The sequence below is a fragment of the Arachis hypogaea genome, chromosome 13, assembly GCF_003086295.3.
Source record: "Arachis hypogaea cultivar Tifrunner chromosome 13, arahy.Tifrunner.gnm2.J5K5, whole genome shotgun sequence".
Classification (NCBI taxonomy): domain Eukaryota; kingdom Viridiplantae; phylum Streptophyta; class Magnoliopsida; order Fabales; family Fabaceae; genus Arachis; species Arachis hypogaea.
In genome coordinates this window covers 113,839,496-113,856,688 of record NC_092048.1, presented here as the reverse complement: position 1 = coordinate 113,856,688, position 17,193 = coordinate 113,839,496, and the positions used below count along the sequence as shown (strand labels likewise).

At 33.7% G+C, this 17,193-nt stretch overlaps 2 protein-coding genes across 2 annotated transcripts; both read left to right on the top strand.

Moving 5' to 3' along the window:
• The first annotated feature begins 1,455 nt into the window (after positions 1–1,455).
• Positions 1,456–6,302, top strand: LOC112732755 (ASI1-immunoprecipitated protein 3). The gene is made up of 8 exons (XM_025781534.3): positions 1,456–2,166; positions 2,342–2,404; positions 2,531–3,289; positions 3,404–3,538; positions 4,775–4,858; positions 5,296–5,355; positions 5,437–5,523; positions 5,777–6,302. Exons 1-8 carry the CDS (start codon positions 1,771–1,773, stop codon positions 6,065–6,067), a joined length of 1,875 nt encoding a protein of 624 aa, XP_025637319.1. The 5' UTR covers positions 1,456–1,770; the 3' UTR covers positions 6,068–6,302.
• A 3,472-nt stretch (positions 6,303–9,774) lies between these two features.
• On the top strand, positions 9,775–13,838 carry LOC112732753 (uncharacterized). The gene is made up of 3 exons (XM_025781533.3): positions 9,775–10,124; positions 10,777–12,625; positions 12,949–13,838. Exons 2-3 carry the CDS (start codon positions 11,948–11,950, stop codon positions 13,279–13,281), a joined length of 1,011 nt encoding a protein of 336 aa, XP_025637318.1. The 5' UTR covers positions 9,775–10,124; positions 10,777–11,947; the 3' UTR covers positions 13,282–13,838.
• Positions 13,839–17,193: the final 3,355 nt, after the last annotated feature.

Here is a 17,193-nt window from a genome sequence, read left to right as displayed (position 1 = left end):
TCCTTGTTACGCTACATTATCACTGTTCTCTTTTTAGGTCTCAACTTTAACTTGGTTACGTGCTTCATGGGCCTCTTCTTTTTTCTGGCCTCACCTCTACCATGTGCCTCCTTCAAAGCTTGTACATGACCCGGTATTTCAGTATCATCATCATCGTTAACAACTACATGCCTTCTTCTTGGAGTCTTCTTTAGAGTTGGAATCTCTTTGCACAAGTCTTCAATCTCATTTTTGTTGGAGTTATATTTTCTTCAACTATAACAACATCATTCACAGAGTGCTCTGTAAATAACTCAATTCCGTTACTATTCTTCACGACTGTCTTATACATTTTAACTATGTCCATATTAGTCCTTAACAATTTTAACCCATTATTAAGCTCCTTACCAGGTTCTAACCAATAAAAATTAGTGATGGACATATACCTAATGTCCTTCAACAAATCACTTATGAAAAATTCATTGAGCGTATCCACGTTAACCCTCTCAATTTCTGTTACTTTCCTACTAATATACACAAGCTTTCCACATGAACCTCTCTCAAGCCTTCCTCTGTGATTAATAGACAGAGTTATATAGATGGTGGCCATCTCTACAAGCAAAATAATATAATCTAAGATACTATTTCATGTAACTACAGATAATACCATAGCAACAGAAATCTTAACTCTACTCGTAACTCTAATCCAAATTTTTAACTTTTCTCAACTAATAAAACCTATAGAGAACATCCAATAAAGGGCAGAGGAAAAACTATTTGGTGAAAAATGGAGGTACTTCGATCGTCTTCTCCGATTTGGGATCGTAGTAACAATGACAACGGAGTTCTGCTAGGCACAGAGGGGCGCGAAAAGGTTTTTTATGTCCTATTCCTTAATAAAAAAAATTGGAATACACGTAAATAAATTTGGAGGGATTTTGTTGCCACGTAGGTTCGGATACTAACGGATCAATTGCATAATCAACGTTAGGGTACTTTGACATACAGAGGTAATTTTCCATGGTTACAAAGTGAGTTTCTTTTTTTTATGGGTACATTTGTAGCATTTACATCTTTTATAAATAGAAATGATAATTTATTCAAGAATTAAATTAAAAAATACTATCAAAATAAATTCATATAAATTATAATAAATTATATGATATTTAAATATCTAATTAAATTAATTATTTGATATAATTAATTCATCATAAAAAATATATTTAATAAATTAAAAATATAAATAAAAAATACTCTCATAAATATACCACGTAATCTTTGCCATTACATATAAAAATTTGATTTTTATATAATAAAAAAATAAATTTAAATTTGCAAATAAAATTAGAATGAAATTTAAATCCTATCTTACTCATTGTGAACCTCTTTCAAACTTAATTAATTAAAATTAAAATTAAAATTAAAATCTCACTTGTGATTATGCATAACAATTAACAACCATCACAATTCAAACCTATCATAGTCATATTCGACTCAATATAGTAGCCATTTGACAAAAATTATCACATGTCATTACACAACACATCACATTTATCGTTTCTTGAATATACAGCGTGTGAGGAAAGGAAGCCGTAGCAGTAGTAATGTGGAAGAAAATATTATCTAATAATTTAATTTAACCCGAGGCTGACATCCCAAAACGGAGAAAAACTCAAATCTTACACTGTGGAAGCAGTGATAGTGTATACCCAAGAGAGAGTGCAAGATCACAGTGATTTTGCCACATTTGCTTTCCTGAAAGGAAAAATTAGAAAAGAAAAGAAAAGAAAAATGGGGAATCGACGGTTTACTCAGGTGGCAATGAGCGACGACGAGGACGAAGAACCGCCACGTCCCAAGCAGCAGCCAGCTTCCTCTTGTTCTCCACCGTCGAAGCAGCAGCAGCAGAAGAAGAGGAAGCGCATGAAGCTGCAGGAGGAAGAAGACGAGGATGAGGAGGAGGAGGAGCAACTGCAGCAGCAGCAGGAGGAGGAGGAAGAGGAGGAAGAAGAGGAGCGGAAGAGGAAGAAGAGGAAGGGGAAGGAGAAGGATAAGCATGTGGAAGAAGAGGAACCCCCTCAGGAAGACGCCAAGCCCATTGGCGATCCCATTAGGGTTTCTGGAAAGGGGAGAGGTAGGAAGAAGCATTTCGAGTCATTCGAGTTTGATGGAAACCAGTACACTCTGGTAACCACCACCACTTTTTCTTCTCATTCCATAAACCCTACTATTATGTTACACTTGATGAATTTCACAATTTCATTGCTTTTATCACTTACTTCAAATTGATTGTTATTTAATGAAATTGGGTTGTGAAACTTGCTATCTAAGAACTTTTGTTGCATTGTTCTTTTTTCTGCAGGAGGACCCTGTACTTCTTGTTCCTGAGGATAAGGACCAGAAACCCTATGTGGCTATTATTAAAGTGAGTATTAAGTTCTTTGCAAAATATTACTTTTGAATATATTGTTGGCACAGTTGAAGCCTATTTATTGGTGCCTACGTTCTGTCCTGGGTTTGTGATTTATAGAGTGGTGTGTTTTGGTGTCAGGATATTACACAGTCCCTAAATGGCAGCATGATGGTTACCGGGCAGTGGTTTTACCGTCCTGAAGAAGCAGAAAGGAAAGGTGGTGGCAGTTGGCAATCACGTGATACAAGGGAACTCTTTTATAGTTTCCACCGTGATGAGGTTCCAGCTGAATCTGTTATGCATAAGTGCGTTGTGCATTTTGTTCCCATACACAAACAGCTTCCGAACCGGAAGCAGCATCCTGGCTTCATTGTACAAAAGGTGTATGACACTGTAGAAAGGAAACTCTGGAAGCTAACTGATAAGGACTATGAAGACAACAAACAGCAAGAGATTGATGAGCTTGTTCAGAAAACCCTTAAGCGGATGGGTGAATTGCCTGATATCGAGCCCGAAGAAGCTCCTGCTGCTGATCAGGAAGATGTTATGAAAAGTAAAAGGATTTTAAGGAAGAAAGGCATTTCGCCTCTTGATGTTTCACGAGAGGAGGAATCAGGTCGTAAGGGTGACCAACATCTGAAACCCGAAACACCCGGGAGTTGTGTAAGTAATTCCTCTGAGCATTATCGCATATTAGTGGATTGGAATGTGTTAACAGGGGATACCCATCGTGACAAAGTCCTGGAGAAGTTGCTTCAAAGTGTTCAATACGTGTTTAATTCGGATGACAGCATAAAGAAGAAAGAGAAAGGAAGTGAAAATTCTGATCCAGGTTATAATGGAAGCAATAATAGAACTTCCCAATCACCAAATGAATGTCAAGATAAGGTTCAGAAGGTACTCGGTGAAGATTCCAGTTCTGGTTGTGATCCCCAGTATTGTATTATGTATTTTCTATTATATACCTTGAAGATTATTATGTATTCATTGCTTGCCTTTTCCACTCTGCAGAGTTCCAAGTCTTTGGTCTGGCCGGATGCTGCAGTAACAGCTGTAGTTGCTTTGGAAAAAGTTTCACATGAGACACTTTCATCGGATTATCAGAAGTATAACCAAAAGCTTCGGCAATTAGTTTTTAATCTGAAGGTTAGAAGCAGCTCTTCTGCATAACAATCATATACTTGAAATGACCAAAATATTACACTTGGATGCTACATTTTATCTTTGTTTACAATGTGACTTTTGGACTTCTATTTATAACTTTCTATTATGTTTTAAAAGTGATTTGAAAGATATGAAATATGGTGAAAATGGTGGCACTCTTAGCTAGACCATAGGTCATGTGATAACCAGTAAGGTACTGATTGTTACTTTGAAATTTTCTAGTCTATACAAACTATAGTTTGTTTTCATCTTTTTGTATTTCTAATCCTGTACATTTTTTTACCATTTTAAGTTGCATAAATTTAGTAAGTCAGTATGTACCTATTTTAATTTAGTATTCAGAGATGATGCGGACATCATTGTTGGGTGAATATAAAGAAATGAGCCCCATATTTTTGCTACATGATCTGTGTTATCTAGGTGGTATTATCCAGACTTATCATATCTAGAATAGTTTCTAAGAAGATTAGAACTGTGGTATGACAACTTGACAAGATTCTTGTGCATATTTTTATTAAGACTGAAAATTAGGAAATTTTTTGCCAGTATACTATTTGATGCAATGAAATTCCTAGGACAGAGCAGAGGTGGGTTGATGTAGTAAGAAGTGGTCTATGTATCTCCTGTCTTACTGTTATGTGCGGTAGTAAGCTCGCTGAAGCGCATAAGGAAAGTGTCTGTTTTCGTTGATGGATTTTTATCCTAAAGCTGGATGAGTGTTAAAAGAAAAAAACTTTGTTTACATGTTACTTGCAATGAGATTATATTTTCTCTCTTCAATGTACCTTTTCATCTCTTATTGCCCCAGCCCACCATGTGACAATAATTAGTAATAATTGCCAATTTATTTTCTTCTAGAGAGACGTGTTGGATAGGTGAGTTAGTTCTGGGGGATTTTTACTCTTTTTTCTTTATCATCAAATTCCACTCACATCTGTTGATGTGAATGTTAGTGTGTGCATGGAGTGTTCAGTGCTAACTTACTATATGTTTATGGTCAATCTCTATTATAGTAATGGAGTAAAAACATAATAAGCTGGCTTTCTATGATGATATATTTAACAATAGTTTGTCTGTTATATTTTCCTCACCATCACCACTACTAATGCTCTTTTTGGCTGGAGAAAGCAATTTGGATCGCTATATGTGTTTTTTTTATATAATAAATGATGGTTTCCTTATAGTTACATTTTTTTTTTCTCTTGGGGATCTTTTCAGAACAACACATTGCTAGCACGTCGTCTGTTAAATGGAGAATTGGAACCTTCAAAAGTATTTAACATGACACCCAATGAATTGAAGGTATTAAGTTTATTGCCAATTTTTATCTGTTTTTCTTTTTATTGGAACTTTGAAGCTGTCTGCCCAATTTGTTTTGTAGTCTCTGTAATCTCAATTTTCAATTTAGATTAGTAGTTTCTTGTGATTCTTTGTTCAGTCAGTAGTCAGTGTTTTTATATTTTTTTTATCATCCTAATTATATTCCATTTATTTCACAAATTTCTTCATGTTAGGGAAAAAAAATACAACTAGAATTACACTCTAGTTTGGATTGGGTTGATTACTGTGGTCAACTTTCCATTTTTCTCAAAACATCATAAATTCACAAAGCAAAAGAAAAAAAAAAGGGAGAAAAAGAAAAAAATCCTAGTGCTTTGTAGAGCAAATATAAATTGTGTTTGGATTTTATGAGCTGATTTTTTATTGTGTGCCTAAGGACTAAATATTTGAAACTACAGGAGGGTTTGACTGCTGATGAGATATCCAAGAAAGAGCCTGATGAGTCACAGCACATGCAGGTTAATTTTATTCCTCACTGCAATGTTTATGTTATGTTACCTGTTACATTAGTGATGGTCAGCTTTTCCATCTGGAAACAGATGACCGATGCGCGCTGCAGAAGATGCAGAGAATGCAAGGTGGGTTTGAGGGATATCATCCATGCAGGACATGGCGACAGATATCAGGTTTGAAGTTTAAACTCTTATCTGTTTTCCCCTGATGCACTTTTTAGGCCAATTTTAAGATGAAGTTTTGGTATGCATAGAGGAGTACTTAATTTTATTTAAAAATTAACAAAAATAAAATAATACATTCGACGTGATAGTTATCCAACCTCTCATCAAAGAGAATTTTCATCTCTTTATCATTTAACCTTTCAACCATAGTATGAACACCTTTTTTTTTATGGTTTTCTTAACTGTGCTATGGTTTCTTCAGCTGGAATGTATTGCCTGCGGTAACTCATGGTATGCCTCACGTGATGAGGTATCAACACTGACCATAGATGCTTCTGATTCTAAACGGAGTAGTGTAGGGACAGCACCGTGGGCCACTGCTAAATTCGAGAGTGTTGAGAAGAAGCTGGTGAGCCCTCGTGAACCTGAAAGAGCTGGTAATGACATCTTCAAGAAAACAAGCGAAGCATATATGCCTGTATTGGACTCCCAAAAATCATTTGGCAAGTCCAGGAAAGATGACAACACTGAAGCTAAAAAACAAGCTGACTAGGAACATTCTGTTCTCTATAAAGTTTGGTTGTACCTAGCAATCTTTCTTTCTTTTTTTTTTTTTTCTTCTTTTATTGGAGTGATAGTTGCAAAATAGTCGTGTATACTGTATAGTTCTCTTCTAGTCTAGTTTATTTTGTGCATGCATTGCCCTTATTTCCTCTGTATATCATTAACTGAATTAATCACACAAACACTCTCTAGTGCTAATTTTTATAAAAACGGATTCTTACACACATTTAAGTGATATAGTTTTTTCTTTTTAAACAAACTATAATGATATATTCTTCTAAATATTCTCTCAAATTTTTTTTGGTAAGATATTTTATCTTTAAAAAAGACGAGACAATCTTTAAATGAGATTAATATTTTGATGATTTAAAAATACCTAAATTTTTTTTAGAAATTAAGAGAATATTTAAGATATTTTTGAGTTGGATTATATTTACTCAATGCAAATTAAAATTTACCAATGAGATATCATTCATGTTACATAGATATTAGAATTAGATATTAATCGTATAAAAATACAGAATGATTTTGTATTTATAATTAAAATATAAATATATTAATTATTAATTTACGAATTTTATAAAAAAAATTAATCATTTTAATAATTGTTTTATAAAAAAATATATAAAACATACAAAAGAAAACAAAAGAAAAGTGTGTCATCCAGTCCAAGATTGAAGATTCCGTGGGTTTGATATGTCCCACAGCCACTGCTATTGAATTTAGGTTAGTGTCCCGCCAATCCAATCACATCCACCTATCTTCCGTTTCTCCCCAACCTTAACCCTAGTCAAATTTACTTATCTAACCCCGTTCTGGCATGCTCCGAAAAAATACCAAAAAATATTTTGACCTGGTCAACGTCTTTTTTTGGGCACCTCCCACTTCTGAGACCCTCAGACCAACCCATTACTTGCCTTGTCCAATAGGGAAACGACACAAAGGGCATCTTCGTCAAATAAAATTCACCAAAGCAGATCTGATTCTGCATCCGACAAAACTGATTTATTGTGCCGAATTTCTTATTATTATTTCACCTACAAACATCTAATTATTGTTTAGTAGTGGGATTCTGCTCTAATTATATTATATATTGCCATATATCCCGTATAGGTCTACCCTTCCCAAAGCCATAAGATACTGATTTGTCTTAGAAAACCGCTCTTGTTACTGAAAAACATTAATAAGGGAACCCACAGTGCTACATTAGTCTCTTCTTTTTTGGGTGGGTACTACTATTAATCTATTAGACTATTACCATTACTGTACTACCAAGACATCCTAAAATTTCACTACTACCCCTGTCTTTGTGGACCTGAATAGTGAATAGCACCAAAGCTAAAGACTAGGAGTGTGTTTTGAATAGGTGTTTTAAACATAAAATATATTTTTAAGATAAAATATTATATTAAAATTTTTTTAATCGAAAATATTTTTAAATTTCAAGAAAATTTTAAGACTTTCAACTACTAAAAATAATATATTTTAGAATAATGCTATACGTCTACATATTTTTATTAACTAAGTCTAATTAAATTAGTTTAACATAACAAAAATCAGTTATGATTAATATTATTTTAAATTTTATTATTTAACTTATTTGGACTTGATTTATAAAAAAATTTAGATGTGTAGTATTATTCTATATTTTAATATTTATTTATAATAAAAGAATTTCAAATTTTTCTTTTTCATCTTATTTTAAAATACATTGATAATTTTTTTTTTGGTGACAAATACATTGATAATTTGATATGCATTAGTTAATATTTAAAACTAATAAATACTAAACTTAATAATATATTTTATGAATAAACATAATTTAACTATATTTTTAAACAAAGCAATATATAATAAAATTAATATAATTACTTCAACTAAACAAAATATTTTAAAATTAAAATATTTAACTACAATATTTAATTTTTCTTATATGTAAAATAAATTAAAATTTAAAAAAATCTCATCCAAACACATTCTAAAAATTTTCCCTCTAGGGGTTATTTAGGGGTGCACAGACCCGGCCCGGCCCGAAGGCCCGACCCGGTCCCGAACACTTTTGGGGCTAATTTGGTGTGATTTCATCGGGTTTAGGGCCGGGTAAGGGTCTCAAAAATAGACCCGGTCATTATTTCGGGTCGGGTCCGGGCCATAGCTCGGGTCACCCGAAGTCGGCCCGGTGACCCGGTTACCATACACAATTAATATTTTGTGTTATTAGTGATGGATCATGACTATTCTTATGTGAAATTTAAGTATTGTAAATCTTAATATTTTGTGTTATTAGTCATTATAAAACTATAAGTTAATGTTTTATGTTTAGAATGCATAAGACTTTAGACTAATGCATAATATTGTGTTATTTGTATTGATTTAAATATTTGGTATTATTAAACAATATTAGTATTGATTGTGGTTATACTTTAGTATTGATTGTGGTTATGCTTTAATTTTGAAGAATGGTTAGTTCTTGTTATATTTTTCTAAGTGAATTTTACCATGTTAAATAATGGTTGGAGTCTTAGAAATTTGGATATTTTTACATGCTACTATGCTAGCTTACAAGAAGGTATCAACGTAATGTAATGTTAACGGCCCGGTTTTCACCCGGTTTTCACCCGGTTTTTACCCGGTATAATTGTGGCCCGAAAGTGTATTGGTTTCATCAGGTCTAGGGTCGGGTTCGGATCTAATAAATAGACCCGGTGTATATTTCGGGCCGGGTCTGGGTCACATCAAATCCGGCTTCACCCGGCCCATGTGCACCCCTAGGGTTATTTGTCTTTCACGAAAGGTGCTCTCTCAATTGATTCTTTCTCGGGTTTGCACTTTGTACACTTGCTTTGCTTTCACCTTAGAGCACTGATCTCATGCTGAGTGAGTGGCTGAGACACAAATTAATTAAATTATTTCTTGAAAATGCAAAGCGAAGGGAAAAGAGAATAATTAAATTATGTTATGTATGCACAATTTTTTGTTAGATACTTAGATTTAGTGTAAACCTAATATAAGGGAGACTTAACTACTAATTTAGTATTAAAAAATTTAGGCCTAACAATTATTTTAAAAAAAAATATTATTAACAAAACAGTTATTAAATGATTTAAAAATACAATAAAAATAATTAATAAATTATATTTTTTGTAAGTGATAAAAATTTTTGTATTTAGTAAACAACTTATCTATTTGATCTAAATTTTTATGATAACATTTAAATAAATATTTAAAAAATGCAAAAAAATATTTGGAATAAAATTTAATTTTTAAATTTTTTTATTTTTTTAAAAAAATTGATCATTTACCATAAAAATTTAAAAAAATTCACTTGATATAAAATTATTAAATTTTAAAGTTGAATATATTTTATTTTTCTAACAATACTTGCAGAAAAATTATATTAAAATTTAATCTTTCAAATTTTTTTAAAATATATTTAATATCTAATTTTTTTGTCACATTTTTTAATTTTTTGATATCTTATTTATTGTTAGTATCTTCTAAAACTATTTTTATTACTCATGTAAAATTTTTCGTACTATTTTAGTAATTTTCTCTAAGTGAAATTTAGAATTTTAGATCTTAATAGATAGATAATTATTTTTTTCTCAAAAGAAAGCAACATCATATGATGGTGCTTGAGGAACATGGCTTTAGTAGACTTTGGGACAAGAGACATGGACACAATAGTAGCAACCTGTTGTCTCTTCTTTCTCCGCTTACTCGTGTGAGAGAGTTTTCAATGCTTCTCTCTTACTCTTACGCTTACTGGCTTCAGTTACTGCTTCTATACATTGCTTTTTGTCATCACTTGCCATTGCTCCTTCTGTGGTGTTTGTTGAACTAGATTGAAGTGAAGTTGCTTGTTCTGAACCTCGTTTCAACGCTTAATTTGGACCATTTGGCCCGGCTTCACTAAATGGAGTTGCTTTTATAAGTTATTCTCATGGAAACTTTTTGCTCAAGTTTGGACATTAATGGTGGTTGTGCATTGAAGCTGGTTGTTGGGATTTCTTTTTCTTCAGTTTACTCCTCCAAGATCTACTCTAGTATGTCCTATTCCTTTTTCCACTCTTATGGTTTGGAATCAAACCCTGCTTTATTATTATTATTATTATTTATTCTATGATTAAACATTTGTACATCACACTTTACTCACATTTTGGGTATTATAAGGATAATCATGCAGTGTTCTTACTTCTTTCAGCATTTGTCTTTTCCTTTTGCAATTTCTTTATCCAACAGATCATATGGGATTTCTTTTCCGGTGTTCAGAATCCTAATAATGGTTTAGTCATTTATTTATTCTGTGATACAACCTATAATTTTTTTGAACAATGGTGGGGCGCGTCCTTTAGAATACTGGCCGTTTACAAGGTCATAATTGCCATTTCAAAATTACATTCTTTATGAGAGGGTAGCGACTGTTTTGCAGTGTAGGTACCATTCTATCACTTGATGTAAAAGAAAAAAAAATGTTGGAGCTAAACCCCTTCTTGATTATCGAGTCCAAAGCTTTTTTTTTTAATATTCTTTTTATACACAATAGCTTGGATTCATGAGTGTGATGTTGTTGGCATTTAGTCCTTTTTGTTTCCCTTGCCAAAGTGTGAGGATTAGTATACTTCTAGCAATATGATTATGTCAATGTTGTGTCCAACTCTTTCCTTGCTACACACTAATGTCTATCTTTTTCTGCAGGGCTCTGAATTCATCAATGGGACAAGACTTGGAGCTGGATATAAGTGAAAAGTATTCCGTGGGCCTGAGTCCCAATACCGTTCTTCCGTCTTCGAATGCAAAGAGATCCAGAAAAGGAAAACCCTCCGGGAAAGATGGTTTTATAACCCTCAAGGGGGACTTTGCAGATATAAAACTTGCTCACTTTCGCAGTGCTTCATGTAAGAGTCATTTCTCCGGCACTCATGGATTGGAAGGTAACATTGAAATGAAGCGTGGCTCCATGTATCAGAGTTCAGAGGAAAGAAAAGCTGTAAGGAAAATGGGCATGGAAGGAAGGAAGAAAATTGAAATTTCCCGGAGGAGTGACATCTCTTTCTCAGGTAGCATTCTTGATTCTTTGTGTGGTTCAGATGCCGAAGATTCTGAGCCGAGAACATCGGAGATATCTCGGGATTCAAACTTGGGTTCCCTATCGGTTTCCAGGTCATTGGCTTACATGGAGCCAAAGTCTTCAAAAGACTTCATTGAAATTTGCATGAGTTCAGATGTCAAGCATGGGAGAGGTTCTACAAATTTAAGAAGTGATAAAATTGCTGATTCTCTAATTCATGGCAATTCTCATCTTGAAAAGGACACGGTTCACTCACTGAAAAAGTCAGTCTCTGCTAAGGTGGCTCACTTGTTGCTATCACCATCAGAAAGTGATTGCTCATCAAGTGCAAGTTCAAAAGTTGAACTTAACCCTCTTAGGAAAAGGATGAATCAATTCACAAAGTCAAAATCTTTGAGAAGTCCAACAAGCCATAAGGTGGAAACTAATGAGGCCAGATCAAATGAGACTGCAAACATTACAAGGAGCAGGACATATCAGAAATCGTTGTTAAGTGATTTATCTAACACAGGGAAACAGTCTGACATTATTTCTGAGTTCATCAGTAGAGAAATCTAGTATTCAGGTATAGCATCCTCACCAGTTCACCTGCATGGTAATCTCAGGATAGAAAACAAACATGGAGTACCATTTTTGGAGTTCAAGGTCAGGTGCCCTGAAGATGTCTTTGTGGCAAAGGCATGGAGAACTTGTCATGCTTTCAATTGGGTATATACCTTCCACTCCATTGATAATAGAAAGAAGAGCAGTGCAAGTGCAACTGGCTCGGAATCCCATGAGTTTGACAAAGATTGCTCCATGGTAGCACAGATGGTAGTTTCCAGCAATTTAGGTTCCGAACAAGAAAGCCAAGTATCTGATAACTCTATGGTGACAGAATTTGTGTTGTATGATTTTACACACTCAAGACCAAGTGTTTCACATGAAACAAAGTTTTTCTGTGAGCAAGATGCTTCTGAGAGACGAAAAGCTTCCAAGGAAGAGACTTTGAGGCTGGATGAAGAGAATCTTGCAAGTAAAAACAAACGTCAATACAAGCCTCTATCAACTGGTGTCAAATTAGATTACTCAGATTCTTATCATTCGTTGTCCACTAGATCATATTCAAACGTTGAAAGTGCTGCTATTGTTTTAGAAATTCCATTTTCTAGGAGAGAAAGCTTGAAGTACAGAAGAGGAGATAGAATAAGTGCTAAAGAGTACTCTAGCATTAGGGATCAGAGTAGAAATAGCCTTCATGAGAGCAAATTCCAGGAACAGTTGAAGGTGGTGATACCAACAGGCAATCATGGTTTACCAGACACCGAAAGTGAAGGTCCGTCGTCATTACTTGATCGATTGAGACATGGTGGAGGTTGTGACTGTGGTGGCTGGGACATGGCCTGTCCCCTTATTCTTTTAGGCAATCCTAGTATTCAATTTTCCGAAGACTGCTCTCTTATGGAGGAATATAAAGCTCTGGAACTCTTCATTCAGGTACAACTTGAATTTTGCAGAACAAGGATAGATACTTTTAAGGGAAATTTCAGAACCCTTGTAGAGTAACACTGTACAGTAGTTAAGAAGATCCTTCAAGCTAGCTTGAAAACTCTACCTTGTTAATTGTGTCTATCAAAATTAAGATAGTGCACAAAGTTATGAATTTGCAGATACTGTGCGGACATTGATATCCTTATAGGCTTTTTATTAACATTTTTTCTTATTAAAGCTTTCTTTATCTACTGCAAAGTTTAACTTGCTTCATTGTATGACTCGTTGTTCCTTTTTTACCATAACTTGTATTGCTTTGTGGTCTATAGGGGGCAAAAGAATGTAGCCCTACATTCAGCATGAGGAGAATTGAAGAGGGCCAATATGCAGTGGATTTTCATGTGCAATTATCCACGTTACAAGCATTCTCTATCAGTGTTGCTATTTTGCATGGCAGTTCCAACTTCAGCGAAGCAAGGCAAAATAAACCCCAACAACTATCTCAATGCAGCTCACTAAAAATGCTTATTGAGGAGGATGTAGAGTTTTACATCAAATCAGTCACAAAGGAGGAGAGCAGGAAAACAGTGTCCAAGACTCCGAAAGGAATCCCTCGACCGTATGCACTGAACCCACCTTTTTCTCCTATTGCGCGAGTATAGAGTGTAATTCAGGATTAAGATCTCAGCTTGGAGACATGAAGACAGAAGCAAAGTGTTTGCATCATAAAATCTCTGTTGTCTCTTATCCCTCCACCAGCCTTATGCTCTTAAAGTCATTGCTGGTTGTAGGGACTCTGCTTCTAGGAGACGAGCTGAACTTTTGTAACAAGCAAAATAGAGGATCTTAGTGATGATTCCATTTGCATGGATATAAAGTTTTGTTGCTGGAGGAAATGCCTTGCTCACTGAAGCTAAGAAAAATGCACTCTGAATGGGAAATACAGAGAGGAAATGTAAATGATCTGCTGCATTAGGGATATGATATTCAGAATCATTCTTTGTAATAAATTCTTTCATGCCAGTTACTAAAAGTACATGGGATAGCATGAGAATACTGTCTATATTGTAATGGGGGTAGTTAGATGGGGGAAATCTTTGAACCAGGTAGCATAGAAGCCCTTTTCTCTCTTCCAGTTTGTATGTGTATCTATTAAGAATCTCAAAGGAAAATTGATGGGAAGTGGACTGGGATGAATCCAAGTTATTTGATGTCCAAATGGATCTACCTTAAAATAGTATATATAAGAACCTTGTGATGATAAAATCTAGGCAATTATCATGAAATGGCAAAATAAATACACTCTAGACATGATGTTATATAGTTTCAATCCTGAATAATGTGAATTCGAGAATTTGTGGTGACAAATAATCATAATTAGGATGCTGGAAAACAAGATTGGCCTATTTCTGTAGAACACTGCAGGAATAGCATCCGATATTAAATAGCCGCAGTACGCGAGACACGACGTTCTTCTTCTTTCTCCTAGGTTTAAGTTAATTTTTTTTATATGTTTTGGATGTTTTTTTTTCTTATATTTTAGATGTTTCTTCTTTTTAGGTTTTGAATAATTTTTTTAATCGAAGAGCTCTACAATCAAGTGAATTATCTAACCAAGTCCAAGTGTCCAACCAACTTGTTATAATCGTTTTTCACATCATGTACCACTTATTGTACGCGCGGTTTTCTTCATCTTCTTCGAACGTGCTTCTTCTTCCTATTTACACACTTCTGCTGCTTTTTTTTCTCCTTATTTTTCCTCATCTTTCTCTTTTGTTATCGTCGTCATCATCACCATCACCACCACCATCACCATCACCACCTCCTCCTCCTTCTTTTCTCATTTGATTTATTATTTTCCTTCATTTTTCTCCTGCCCCTTCATTATCATCACCATCATTATCATCACTGTTATCGTTATCGTCGTCATCATTATCGATATCATAGTTGGAAATTTTGGTGTTAGAGTGAAGATATTTCGGTGCTGTTTTAGAAATTTATGAGTTGTTTTATTTATTAGATTAGTCGTCTTCTTCTTGTACGTAAATACCACTGTTCATTCTCTTTCGAACTTTTACACTTATTCTGCTTAATTTTATTGCGTTATCTACAGATTTTTTCACATATTCTCTTTTCTATTTAAATTTTGTAAATCTGCAACTCAAGTCTTCATGAAATAAGTTTTTAGTTCTATCACATCATTTAGTTGAAAATTTTGATGTTAGAGTGAAGACATTTCAGTGTTATTTTTTAGAATTTTATGTATTATTTTATATATGAGATAAGCATTCAATTCATTGAATGTGTAATATTTTTTAGAAAGATTCAAAATTTTTTGTATGTCGTGTTACTGAACTTTTGGTGTTAATTCGATGTTATCTTATTTCATTTTATAGAGTTAATGTGATCTTTTAGTATGCAATTAACTTTTTACATTTTGTATCATTGTATTTAAATTCCGGGGTCACTTTAAACAAATTTTGGTGTTATTTTTGTTTTTGACAAGAATTCAATTCAATAAGTGTGAACCTACATTATTCAACTAAATAAGATTGTAATAGAGTACAGACATATTCATTCAAGTCTAATATGAGAAACAATGCTCCTAAAAGAAGAGGTAAGAGTAACAAAAAATAAAGAAGAATAATAAGAAGTAAAAAAATGTAGCATTAAAGATATTTTTGCGTTTTTGTAGAAAAAATTCAATGTCAAAATTAAGAAATTTTGGTATTACTCTTCAGAAATTTTGGGATTATTGTTTGCACAATTCAAAACTTTCTTTCCTCCTCCTCCTTCTTGTTGTTATTTCACATTCTCATGATTCTTGTTCACACTCTTAACAAAATCTTTTTTTATGATTAAAAAATTTCGGTGTCAAAATTGTGAAACTTCTATGTCACGATTAAAAATTTTCTGGTGTTATTTTCTGATAAATTCAACATAACTCAAAAATCCTCCATCATCATCATCTTCTTCTTCTTGTTTTACCTTATCATAATTCTTTTTGTTTTACGCTTTTAATAAGAATAAAAATAAAAAAATAAAACAAAATAAAAAAAGAAACACATAGTGCTGCAAAATCATCAGGAAGAGGAGGAGAAGGAAAAGAGAAAAAATGCAGCAATAATAGTAATAATGAAAGAACGACGATGAGAAGAATACACGCAAAGAAGAAGAAATGCGAAAAAGAAAGAACGCGAAATACGAACGTTTACATTAGTGAAGAGTTGGAGTGTGTAGACACTAGATTCACTCTCACTAATGAAATTTTTTTTTTGAATTTAGACCAACTTGGTTGGACTTAGTTGTAAAAAAACTTGTATATGTAGTAATACTATTTTTTTTATAAGTTTTTTAGATGTTTTTTTCTTAGTTTTCGAATGTTCTTTAGATATTTGTTTTTATTTAGTTTTAGATATTTGTTTTTATTTGGTTTTTATTTGTTTTAAGATTTTAGATATTTTTTTTATTTAATTTTGGATATTTTCATGATAATTTGAATCTACATTTTCTCTAAAAAAAAAAAATCAAAAAAGGACCCGGACAGTGGTGACAGCACGAATAATTTTGAGCGACGGACAGTGGTGAATAGTACGACATGGTTTTGGACTGCAATATGTGGAATTTTTTTTTTTTAGACTTTTTTTTTTACCATTCATATACTACTTGATTGTAATTAGTTGATACCTAGTTAGTTGCCTAAAAAAATTAGTTTTTATCCCAACTTTAGTCTTAACAAAAATTCCTTCAATTAATTTGGGTTTCAAATTCAGTCATACGGTAAGAAAGGAATGAGTTGACTTGATTCGATGAGCACATAGAAAAGGTAGAGGAGGCTTATTGTGGGTGAAAAAAAAAATACAAAAGAAGACTATAAAATCATGTAATAAACATGATTATTTAGTATTATATGAATTATATTGTTTGTGTCTTTGAATAAATTGCTAAATATTATATTTATTTATTTTAGAGTAATATTTTAAACAAGTCTTCAAAAAATTTATGATTTGATAGATTTGTCCTCAAAAAAATTTAACTAGAATTTTAGGTTTGATTTTTTTCATTAAACACTAAATATATCTCTAGCCCAATTTGAACGATTAAGACTATCAACGATGTTCTATGTGTCAGTTAACTCACTGATGTGTCACGTGCAGGATAATTTGGTTTCTGGCCACGTGAACAAAATGACGTCGTATCATATGAGAATTGTTACGGATCCGACCCACGGATCCTACGCCCGGAATGGTCCCCGAACCCGGTTACCCGGGTCCGACCCGCTTCGCCCTTCTAGAAGGCCCGGAACCGGTCCTCTAGAGCTCCTAACCAACTTTCGAATTCAAACGTCTCCCTTATCTTAGCCAAACAAGATAAGATAAGATAACTACCATCACCTATAAATAGAGGACCCAGGTCCCTCCAGGTATTCATTCATTCCTCACACCTTATACCTCTTAGATCCATTCTGACTTGAGCGTCGGAGTGTCTTTGCAGGTACCTCCCCCCATTGCTCCAGTCAAGTGGCGGCATGACGGAGAACCTCAAGGAGCAATCCTTCACCCGACACCCCAACT